This window comes from Cucurbita maxima, unplaced genomic scaffold, assembly GCF_002738345.1.
Source record: "Cucurbita maxima cultivar Rimu unplaced genomic scaffold, Cmax_1.0 Cma_Scf00011, whole genome shotgun sequence".
Classification (NCBI taxonomy): domain Eukaryota; kingdom Viridiplantae; phylum Streptophyta; class Magnoliopsida; order Cucurbitales; family Cucurbitaceae; genus Cucurbita; species Cucurbita maxima.
Genome location: NW_019272027.1, coordinates 3,705,066 through 3,717,291, shown reverse-complemented (window position 1 = coordinate 3,717,291; position 12,226 = coordinate 3,705,066). Strand labels below are relative to the sequence as shown.

At 36.8% G+C, this 12,226-nt stretch overlaps 3 protein-coding genes across 3 annotated transcripts; all 3 read left to right on the top strand.

The window, feature by feature from the left end:
* Nucleotides 1–378: 378 nt before the first annotated feature.
* Nucleotides 379–894, top strand: LOC111486309 (auxin-induced protein X15-like). The gene has a single exon (XM_023133384.1). The coding sequence runs from the start codon at nucleotides 430–432 to the stop codon at nucleotides 724–726; it is 297 nt and encodes a 98-aa protein (XP_022989152.1). The 5' UTR covers nucleotides 379–429; the 3' UTR covers nucleotides 727–894.
* Nucleotides 895–4,958: 4,064 nt separating this feature from the next.
* LOC111486306 (auxin-induced protein 15A-like) lies at nucleotides 4,959–5,452 on the top strand. The gene has a single exon (XM_023133380.1). It carries the CDS (start codon nucleotides 4,976–4,978, stop codon nucleotides 5,348–5,350), a length of 375 nt encoding a protein of 124 aa, XP_022989148.1. The 5' UTR covers nucleotides 4,959–4,975; the 3' UTR covers nucleotides 5,351–5,452.
* A 2,243-nt stretch (nucleotides 5,453–7,695) lies between these two features.
* On the top strand, nucleotides 7,696–8,119 carry LOC111486308 (auxin-induced protein 15A-like). Its single transcript, XM_023133382.1, has one exon. It carries the CDS (start codon nucleotides 7,709–7,711, stop codon nucleotides 8,009–8,011), a length of 303 nt encoding a protein of 100 aa, XP_022989150.1. The 5' UTR covers nucleotides 7,696–7,708; the 3' UTR covers nucleotides 8,012–8,119.
* Nucleotides 8,120–12,226: the final 4,107 nt, after the last annotated feature.

The window sequence follows — 12,226 nt, the reverse complement described above, 5'->3', positions numbered from 1 at the left end:
CACTAAAACTAACTACCAAAAAGGTTCCTTAGCTGAAATATTTTCTTTTGAAGCAAGAAGTAACAGACAGCTATTAAATGCAATTAAAGTTTTGTTGTAGCAGAAGGACAACAGGGCTTGAATGTCTCTAATATGTCCATAGTCCCATTAAGATTTTAGAGGCTAACTCAACTCACTTCTCCAGTTGTTATTTGGAGACAAAAGTAGGACATGATGATGACCATATATCACATGAATTTGAAACTCTCATAAAAGCTTGGAAGGCCCACTCATGTGATAGGTCATGATCCAATGTCACACTGGCATTGAATCTTTGAGTATCTTTGGTTCTTCATCTATATAAAGGTCTAAGTAAATGGGTTCATAATCAACAAGAGTCTTCCATATCCTCAAAGAAACTCATTACTTCTCTTTGAAAGATTCTGTGACATGGGTTTCCGTTTGCCTAGAATTGTTAAGGCTAAGCAAAGTCTTCGACGATCTTCATCGTCTGGAAACGGAGCATCAGCGATCAACGTTCCAAAGGGGTACTTTACAGTTTATGTTGGTGAAGAACAAAAGAAGTGTTTTGTCATTCCATTATCTTACTTGAACCAACCTTCATTTCAAGATTTGTTGAGTCAAGTAGAAGAAGAATTTGGATATGATCATCCAATGGGTGGCATCACTATTCCTTGCAGTGAAGACCATTTCCTTGATCTCACTTGTAGCTTGAATGGTTCATGAACCAGAGGGATTAGTGTTTAGAATAGATGGTATAGACATAGAATTAGAAAAGTACAGAATTGTTGTTGTACACTGTTCATAGTTCATAGTTCTTTTCATGAACAAAGCATTGCATTGAACCGGTTACTTCTTTTCAATATGGAAATGTTCAAATTGGCAGCTTTTTGATGCAAATGGAAAGGCCCTCTTTCTCTTCATTTTTATTTCTATGTTTTTTCTTCATTCAACAGAATTTTAGAACAGTGACATCTAGTTATGCTCAGAAATAAAGAAATACATAGACTAATGAATTGTTCATCTAACAGCTCAAACCCACCACTAGCAAATATTGTTCTCTTTGGGCTTTCCTTTTTGGGCACCTCAAGGTTTTAAAATGCGTATGTTAGAGAGAGGTTTCCACACCTTTATAAGGAATGTTTCATTCCCCTCTCCAACCGATGTGGGATCTCACAATCCACCCCCTTGGAGGCCGAGTGTCACAATCGCACTCTTGCAGTAGCGGGACAATGATTGTGCGGCACTTTCTAACCAAGCGAACAAGTCAGTTGTGAGAAATTCATATGTGACGGACAACCTCGGCGTATGTTTGGGCCTTGAGTCAAGTTGCAAGAAAAGATATAGAAAATGTGAGTGAGGACAGACATTTGAAAACGATTTGAAGAATTGAAGAAAGCAACGGTATATGATTATAAACAAATAAAGAAATATCACGGCTTAAATAGCATATAACTCAAGGTAGGAAGAAGTGACAACTAGTTATATCCTCCTATAGTACATTTTGGGGCATTTTAGTCCTGGCGGGTGTAGACATGGTTTTGGTGAATGGTCATACACCCCCGTATTGACCCAACATGAAAGGGTGAAAGCCTATCTAGGATGAAAGCATGTAAAAGAGGTTTGGAACGGGCGTGCAACCATGGACAACACGTCCTGGACAAGCAAGATCGGGACATCCGCCATGTGGCCATAGGTAACACGCCTTGGACAAGCATGACCATGACATCCTCCCCCACTCAATTGGTTGACGTCTCTGTCAACCGACTCGGACAAGCAAGACCGAGATATCTGACATGCGGTCATAGACAACACGCCTTAGACAAGCATGATCGTGACACCCAACGTCCTCGCTGGCACACCGCCCGGTGTCTGGATCTAATACCATTTGTGACAACCCAATCCCACCACTAGAAGATATTGTCATCTTTGGGCTTTCCCTTCCGGACTTCCCCTTAAGGTTTTAAAACGCGTCTACTAAGGAGAGGTTTCCATACTCTTATAAGGAATTTTTTGTTCCCCTCTCCAACCGACGTGGGGATCTTACATTCCACCCCCTTGGGGCCAGCGTCCATGATTGACTTTGATACCATTTGTAACAGCCCAAGCCCACTGCTAAAAGATATTGTCCTCTTTTGGTTTTTCTTCTGGACTTCCCCTAAAAGTTTTAAAACGCGTCTAAGGAGAGATTTTCACACCCTAATAAGGAATGCTTCATTCTCCTCCCTACCAACGTGGGATCTCAGCTTAAGCTTATACAGCTTTCTATTCTGACTAATTCATAATGACAACACACACTTAGCAGTGTCTTAAATTGAACACTGCAAAGAACTAAAGAGGTGAAAAAATGAATGAGAATCCATGAAAAGAAAAGGGAGTAAAACAGCATGATCTTCCTTTAAATTGAACCTTCCACATTGCTATTAAATGCAATTAAAGTTTGCTACACCAGGAGGACAACAAGGGCTTGAGATTTGTTCTAACTTACTTCTCCAGTTGTCATTTGGAGACAAAAGTAGGCCATAATGTTTCTTCACAAGGAATACATAATGACCTGATATTTCAAATTCTCATAATGTCTCGGAAGACACATCATGTGACAGGCCATGAGCTAATGTCTCTCTAGAATTGAATTTCATCTCCCTACCTTGTCTCTATCTTTGAGAAACTTAAGCCTCTCCTCTATATAAAGCTCTTCTTATATGGATTCATTACCAACAAGAGTCTTTCCATATTCCAATTCTCACAAGAGCTTTCAAACTTTGGTATTCTCTTCAGAAACTCATTTCTTTTTAGAACATATTACAACATGGGTTTCCGTTTACCAAGAATTGTTCATGTCAGACAAAGCCTTCAATGTTCTTCATCAACAAGAAATCGAGCATCTCCGAAGGCTGTCGATGTTCCAAAAGGGTACTTCACCGTTTATGTTGGTGAGGTAGAAAAGCAGCGTTTTGTCATCCCACTGTCTTTCTTGAACCAACCTTCATTTCAAGATTTGTTGAGTCAAGCAGAAGAAGAATTCGGATATGATCATCCAATGGGTGGCATCACAATTCCTTGCAGTGAAGATGTTTTCCTTAATCTCACTCGGGGTTTGAATGACTCATGAAGTATAGAGATTAACATCTATTGTACAGAAAAAGGATTAGAATAGTACACATTGTAAACATTTTTGAAATGAGAAAACTTGATTTGTTGAAACTTTTCTTTAGTGTTCATATTTCCTTACATTATTGATACTAGATGATTTAATAACTTGAACTTGAGCAATGATTATCCTTTATAACATCATCACGTTACTTACTTCATGCGTCAAAGAGTGATGATTATCCCACAGATCAACACGGGTCCTTTCAGCATGTTTTGTCCTCACTTACATGCTTCCTAGGAAAATTTCGAATAAGCTCTCCAACACAAGATTGCTTCAAGCAAAATAATCTTAACTTTGGAGTTTTTATCATTGATTTACTAAAAGGAAGGTGTTCCTTGTTGGTATAGGCAATAACTTCAAATCTTTGAAACCTTTCTTAAGCATCCTATCCTCAATATCACTCTCATTTAGATGTGGTCTCGGTTCATTCATGTACCCTTTCTTTACTCGAGTATCACACTAATATTCATGCAAATTTAAGTGGGATCTATGCAATGGTAGGTGAGATTGAACACCTTTCAATGAGAACCATGTTATTGATGATAAATCAGAAAACAAAACCATGTGCTATCCATAAATGAATCTTATAGTTTGCTACTATTTTTCTTCAGTTTTATTCGAAAGCGGGGTCATTTTTAGGACGTTCGTTCTTGAATGGTTGTCGAAAATTTGTATACCAACAGATATAAGGTCACAATCACAACCAATTCATTATCAATCACTTTGAGAACATACCCATGTGATGATTCGTTTCCACTGTTCCTCTGCAGTGGCACCAACATTAGCTTAGCCACATTCTTGTGGACTTCTTGACCATTTATTGGTAATCTATTTATACACATCATGTGATTTTATACCCATATCATATCTTCATATTCTTTGTAGGGACATCTTTTTTTGAAGTTTTCTGACATAGTATTCAAGATCAAGAGAGGCAAATATGGCTATCAGACTACTTCATGTTATGTAGATTCTTGGCCGAGTAGCTTCAATTGCTGCAGAATCTTCTTTGAAAGAAACACGATGTAGGCTATTCCGAAATCAGTTTTGATATCTGTTCTTGGTAAAACAGCGAGAAGGCAATTGGTTCAAGAGTCTGCAGTTATCATTCAAGAAAGTTGGCCATTCATGTTTTACAGATTTTTCAGAAACTCCAAGATTGAACATTATTCTCAGGCTTGAAAGACCTCAAGTACTGTATAATTCCCACAAAAGCCTGCAAGTAAATGTCCAATCTCCTGATTGGTGCATGGAAGGCAATATTCGTCATGTTATGCACGACAGGCTCTATCTTATATCTCCATCCTGTTTATATCTATTTGTACCTCTAAGTTCCTGTTGTACCATGCTAGCGACCTGGTTGGTCTGTCAAAGGTCGCGGCAGCTGACGCACCATATCAATCAAACTTGGTAAGTTTGTCCCATTCTCCAAGATTTTTCAGAGTGCTCTGCTAACACTAACAACCAACAAAGTTCCTTAGCTGGAGTCCTTCCACATAGCTATTAAATGCAACTAAAACTTTGTTTCACCACAAGGACAGCAAGGGTTTGAGAAACTCTGATGTGTCCATTATGCTATTAGAACTATAGAGATCTGTTCAACTTACTTCTCCAGTTGTTATTTGTAGACACAAGTAGGTCATGATGTTACTCCACAAGGTATACAGAATGACCAAATATTTGAAATTCTCATAATGGCTTGGAAGACACACCATGTGGCAGGTCATGAGCTAATGTCTCTCTAGAATTGAATTTCATCTCCCTACCTTATCTCTATCTTTGAAAAACTTAAGCCTCTCATCTATATAAAGATCTTGTTATATGGATTCACAAACAACAAAGTCTTTCCACATTCCAATTCTCAAAAGAAATTTCCTCATATTTCTTTTTGGAACATATTACAACATGGGTTTCCGTTTACCAAGAATTGTTCATGCCAGACAAAGCCTTCAACGTTCTTCGTCAACAGGAAATGGAGCATCTCCGAAGGCTGTCGATGTTCCAAAAGGGTACTTCACCGTTTATGTTGGTGAGGTAGAAAAGCAGCGTTTTGTGATCCCACTATCTTACTTGAACCAACCTTCATTTCAAGATTTGTTGAGTCAAGCAGAAGAAGAATTCGGATATGATCATCCAATGGGTGGCATCACTATTCCTTGCAGTGAAGAAACTTTTCTCAGTCTCACGCAGAGTTAAGGGATTGATTTACAAAAGTAGATAGTAGAGGACAATGATTAGAATAGCATACAATGTATACTCTTAACATTTTTGAATGAGAACTTGATTCTTTGAATTCAATCGGTTGTTTAGTGTTCATACTTCTTTCTAGTTAAGAATTTGTTGGTTGAAGGTCCCTATGACAAAGGCTACAAAATTTCTAAGTAAGAGATTAAATATTGTGATTAACAAAGTATTGAGAATGTCTTAACATGAAGCTAGATAGTTATCCGCTCCATACTTGGTATTATGATTTGGAATTTGGATTCTAATGACCTCAGAATTTTCCTACGACATGGTTTCTTGTTTCTAAGAGTGACGCCTATACCCATAGATCAACTTGGGTCATTTCATCATGCTTATTCCTTACTCATATGCTTCCTAAGAAAATTCCCATGAAGTCACTCAACATAGGATTACTCCAAGTAAAGTATTATTAATTTTGGAGTTCTTGTGATTGAGACACCAAAAAGGAAGGTGCACCTTATTTGTATAGGTAGTTCCTTCCATTCTTTTAATTCTTTCTCAAGCATCCTATCCTTAGGATCACTTGTATTTGAATGTGGTCTCAATTCATTCATGTACCCTTTCTTTACTTGGGTATCACACTAATACTCATAAATCTACCGCAAATTTAAGTGGGATCCATGCAAGGTTGTTCACCAAGTAATGGTTGCTGAGATTGAACACCTTTCGATGAGAACCATGTTATTGATGATAATTTAGAACGACAAACCATGTGCTATCCATAAATGATACTAATTTTCTTTAGTTTTATTTGAAAGTGGGGTCATTTTCAGGATGTTCATTCTTGAATAGTTATCGAAAATTTGTATACCAACAGATATAAAGTCACAATCACTACCAATTCATTATCAACCACTTTGAGAACATACCCATGTGATGATCCGTTTCCACTGTTCATCCTGCAGTGGCGTCTACATTAGCTTACCCACATTTTTGAGGACTTCTTGACCATTTATTGGTCATCTATTTATACACATTATGTGCTTTTATACCCATAACATATCTTCATATTCTTTGTAGGGACCTCTTTTCTTTTTGAAGTTTTGACACAGTAATCAAGATCAAGAGAGGCAAATATAGCTTATCTATGTGTGAAAGAGGGAGTGATTAAATAGTTGATGAGAAGATTATATTATGAAGAGCAAGAATGCTCTCTCTATTATATAGAATACAAAAAGATATTTAGAAAATCTATCTAAAAATCGGGAGAAAAACTGGTAACAAACCAGTAAACAAATAAAAAACTAAATCAAATCAAAACTAAATCTAACTCCTAAGGAGATTTAATTAGATACAGCAATATAAACAAATACGTGATCTTTAACACTATCAGACTACTTTATGTTATGTAGATTCTTGGTCGAGGAGCTTCAATTGCTGCAGAATCTTCTTTGGAAGAAACACACTGAAGGAAATTCCTAAATCAGTTTTGATGTGTTCTTGGTAAACAGCTAGAAGGCAATTGGCTCAAGAGTCTGCATATATCATTCAAGAAAGTTGGCCATTCATGTTTTACAGATTTTTCAGAAGCTCCAAGATTGACCATTATTCTCAGGCTTGAAAGAGCTCAAGTACTGTATAATTCCCACAAAAGCCTGCAAGTAAATGTCCAATCTCCTGATTGGTGCATGAAAGAAGTGCAATACTCATAAATGAAAGTGAAAAATTCGTCATGTTATGCACAACAGGCTCTATCTTATATCTCCATCCTGTTTATAACTATTTGTACCTCTAAGTTCCTGTTGTACCATGGTAGCAACCTAGTTGGTCTGTCAAAGCGGCAGACTAACGCACCATATCAATCAAACTTGACAAGTTTGTCCCATTTTCTAAGATTTTTCAGAGTGCTCTGCTAACACTAACAACCAACAAAGTTCCTTAGCTGGAGTCCTTCCACATAGCTATTAAATGCAACTAAAATTTTGTTTCACCAGAAGGACAACAAGGGCTTGAGAAACTCTGATATGTCCATTATGCTATTAAAACTATAGAGATCTGTTCAACTTACTTCTCCAGTTGTTATTTGTAGACACAAGTAGGCCATGATGTTACTGCACAAGCCATACAGAATGACCAAATATTTGAAGTTCTCATAATGGCTTGGAAGACACATCATGTGACAGGCCATGGCCTAATGTCTCTCTAGAATTGAAGTTCATCTCCCTACCTTATCTCTATCTTTGAGAAACTTAAGCCTCTCATCTATATAAAGCTCTTCTTATATGGATTCACAAACAACAAAGTCTTTCCACATTCCAATTATCCAAAGAAATTTTCAGCTCAGTTCCTTTTGAAAAATACTATAACGCCATGGGTTTCCGTTTACCAAGAATTGTTCATGCTAGGAAAAGCCTTCAACGTTCTTCGTCAACAGGAAATGGAGCATCTCCGAAGGCGGTCGATGTTCCAAAAGGGTACTTCACCGTTTATGTTGGTGAGGTAGAAAAGCAGCGTTTTGTGATCCCACTATCTTACTTGAACCAACCTTCATTTCAAGATTTATTGAGTCAAGTAGAAGAAGAATTTGGATATGAACATCCAATGGGTGGCATCACAATTCCTTGCAGTGAAGACGCTTTCCTCAATCTCACTCGAAGTTTGAATGAGTCATGAAGTAGAGAGATTAACATCTACTCTAGATAGATTGTACATAAAAAGGATCAGAAATAGTACACAATGTAAACTTTTTTGAAATGAGAAAAGCTTGATTCGTTGAAACTATTGTTTACTGTTGTTAAAGATTACGTATTTGTTTAGATTGCTGTCAGTTAGTACCTGATTAAATCTCTATATCTTAGAAGTTCCATTTAGTTTTGATTTGATTTACTTTTGATTTGATTAGATTTTGTTTTGATTTGATTTGTTTACTGGTTTGTTACCATATTTTCTGCAGATTTTTAGGTAGATTTTCTAAATATATATATATATATATATATATATATATATATTTTGTATTCTCAGAGCATTCTTGCTCTTCATAATTTAATCATCTTATTAACTATTCAATCACTCCCTCTTTCACTAACAATTGGTATCAGAGCTATCTTCTTGAGGGGCATGTGAAATCAAAATGGAAGGAGAATCAAGTTTTTCAGCTGTTGCACCACCCGTCTTTGATGGAGACAATTATCAAATGTGGGCAGTTCATATGGACACTTATTTGGAGGCCTTGGATCTTTGGGAAGCAATAGAAGAGGATTACGAGGTCCCTCCGCTTCCAGCAAATCCTACTGTAGCACAAATCAAATTACAGAAGGAAAAGAAGACAAGGAAATCAAAGGCGAAAGCTTGCCTATTTGCCGCTATATTTCAAATGATCTTCATGCGAATAATGTCCCTCAAAACAGCAAAGGAAATCTGGGAGTATCTCAAGGCTGAATATGAAGGAGATGAGAGGATTCGTGGAATGAAAGTCCTGAATTTGATTAGGGATTTTGAGTTGCAGAAAATGAAGGAGTCTGAATCGGTGAAAGAGTACTCTGACAGACTTCTCAGCATTGCCAACAAGGTGAGATTGCTTGGTTTTGTATTAAATGATTTCAGGATCATTGAAAAGCTGCTAGTTACTGTTCCAGAGAAGTTTGAAGCCACCATTACTACTCTGGAGAACACCAAACACTTGTCAAAGATTTCTCTTACAGAGCCCTTGAATGCTTTACAAGCACAAGAGAAAAGGAGGTCTATGAGGCAAGAAGGGGTGATTGAAGGTTCCTTACATGTCAAGCATCAAGACAACAACAGGTATAAAAATAAGAAAATTTTCAAAAACCAATCGAGATTCATCTGCCAATTATCAGAAGACAAAAGGAGGAGGTTTCAAAAAATCCTATCCACCTTGTCGCCATTGTGAGAAGAAAGGTCATCCACCATACTAGTGTTGGAGAAGCCCTAACGCCAAATGCTCCAAATGCAATCAACTTGGACATGATGCTGTGATCTGCAAAGCCAAAGATCAGGAGAAAGAAGTAGATGCACATGTAGTTGATCAAGAAGAAGAAGAAGATCAATTGATTATGGTCACTTCTTTCTCATGCAAAGAATCAAGCAAGAGCTGGTTGATTGACAGTGGGTGCACAAACCATATGACATATGACAAGGAGTTTTTTGAAGAATTAAGAGACACTGAAGTCAAGAGAGTGAGGATTGACAATGGTGAACACTTGGAAGTCCAGGGAAAAGAACAATAGCTATAACAAGCTATGAAGGTACAAAATTTTTTCCAGATGTTTTATTTGTACCTAAAATTGATCAAACTCTCTTAAGTGTTGGTCCCTTACTTAATAAAGGCTATAAAGTGTTGTTTGAGAATAAGCGGTGCTTGATCAGAGATGCTAGTGGCAAAGACTTGTTCAATGTCAAAATGAAAGGAAAAAGTTTTGCTCTAAATCCAATGACCTTTATATCCAGAGTTAGTGCCACTGAGATTTGGCACAAAAGACTTAGACACTCTCATCATCGAGGTTTGCTTCAGATGCAATCAAAGAAGCTGGTAGAAGGACTCGCTGACATTGATGATGACATGCCTCTTTGTTGTGTTTGTAATTTTGGGAAGTAACATAGGCAACCCTTTCCTAAACAGGCATGGAGAGTCTCGAAAAAACTGCAATTGGTTCATACTGAGCTTTGTGGTCCTCAGCGAACACCATCATTAAATGGTAATCTTTATTACATTGCTTTTATTAATGATCTAACAAGAATGTGTTGGATATTCTTGCTGAAGCAAAAGTCAGAAGTTGCGGGTGTATTTTGGAAATTCAAAGCCAAAGTTGAGAATGAAGGTGCATGCTTGATTCAGACTATAAGATCAGATAATAGCAAGGAGTACACTTCAGAAACTTTTAACAGGTTTTGTGAAGAGGTTGGAATTGAACATCAATTGACAATACCATACACTTCTCAACAGAATGACGTCAGTGAAAGGAGGAATAGATTCATAATGGAGATGACGAGATGCATGCTTCATGAGAAGGATCTTCCAAAACGTTTTTGGGGAAAAGTAGCAAACACTATTATGTGCTTGCAAAATCAAATTTCAACAAAAGTTGTGAAGGACCTGACACCATTTGAAGTTTGGTATGGTTACAAACCATCTTTAAAGTTCCTTAGAGTATTTGGGTGTCTTTTCTTCACTTACATTCCACAAGTCAAGCGTGATAAGCTTGACAAAAAGTCAGAAGTTGGCATCTTTGTTGGGTATAGCACTATATCCAAAGCTTACAGAGTTTTTCAACCACACACTAGTCGTATTATTGTGAGTCGAGATGTTCATTTTGCTAAAAATGAGCAATGGAGTTGGGAAGAATTGACGAAGGTGAATCAAATTTCTAATGCACCAAACAATTTAATCTTTGGTAGCATATTAGAAGAGTCTGAAGATGAACGACAAGAAGAGAGTCTGAAGATGAACGACAAGATTTATTAGTTATTTTAGAACTAAGGCAATTGAATTTTCCTGTTCAACACATTGTGAAAGATGGAGTTAATCCTCAGAAGGTATGTGGGTAATAGGCATTGCCTTAGCCTTTCCTACCTCAGAAGGTATGTGGGTAATTAGCACTGCCTTAGCCTTTCCTACCTCATAAGGTATGTGGGTAATTAGCACTGCAGTATTATACAGAATATGCAAAAACAGGATATGACTAACTCATGATAAGGTAAGGTATGAGGGTAAGATAAGGTCAGAGGGTAATAGGCATTGCCTTAGCCTTTCCTACCTCTGAAGGTATGTGGGTAATAGGCTCTTTGGGCAAAAACCGGATAGGGCAAAAAGAGGATAGGGCAAAAACAGGATAGGGTAAGGTAGGATAAGATAGGATAGAGCAAGACTTAAACACTTGGTTGATGATGCATCTGTCAGAGAAGGAGCTTTCAATGATCAAGAAAAACAAAACCTGGGAGTTGGTTGATTGACCTCTACATAGAAAGATAATTGGAATAAGATGGGTGTTCAGAAAAAAGCTTGGAGTTCACAGCATCTAAACAAGAAGGAGTGTTAAATATCACGTATTTGTTTAGATTGCTGTCAGTTAGTACCTGATTAAATCTCCTTATCATTAGGAGTTCGATTTAGTTTTGATTTGATTTGTTTACTGGTTTGTTACCTGATTTTCTACCGATTTTTAGGTAGATTTTCTAAATATTTTTTTTGTATTCTCTATATATAGAGAGCATTCTTGCTAGGAGTGATTGAATAGTCGATAAGATGATTAAATTAGGAAGATCAAGAATGCTCTATATACGAATACAAAAAAAAAAAAAAAAAAAAAAAAAAAAAAAAAAAAAAAAAAAAAAAAAAANAAAAAAAAAAAAAAAAAAAAAAAAAAAAAAAAAAAAAAAAAATCAGAAAACAGAAGCATGTGGTATCCATAAATGACTAATATATACTGCTACTATGCCAACAGACCCATGTGATGATTTTTGGCATATGTTTCCACTGTTCATCCTGCAGTGGCAACCACATTTTGAAGACTCTTGACCATTTGTTTGTCATCTATACATACACATATTATATGATTCTATATCCATACAATTCTACTTTTGTGAAGCTTAAATCTTTCGATGGGAGGCCTCACCATTTGTGACACATAATGAAGGAGGAATACAAGAATAATCTGAGACCACATTTTATTGAGGGTGATCCTCAGAATATGATAGTTACGAAATGTTGAAAATAATTTAAAGTTATTACTTATACCAATAAGATATACCTTCATTTTCAGTGTAGTTTGGTGCAATTCTATATCTAGTGACCTCCTGGGACATTTTCTAAGAAGTATGTGAATGAGGACAAAATATGCTAAAATAACTCAGGTTGATTTGTGAGGATAG

Excerpts from the sequence above, each read along its gene's own strand:
- LOC111486308 (XM_023133382.1), top strand. The coding sequence starts at position 7,709 with ATGGGTTTCCGTTTACCAAGAATTGTTCATGCTAGGAAAAGCCTTCAA.
- LOC111486309 (XM_023133384.1), top strand. The coding sequence starts at position 430 with ATGGGTTTCCGTTTGCCTAGAATTGTTAAGGCTAAGCAAAGTCTTCGA.
- LOC111486306 (XM_023133380.1), top strand. The coding sequence starts at position 4,976 with ATGGATTCACAAACAACAAAGTCTTTCCACATTCCAATTCTCAAAAGA.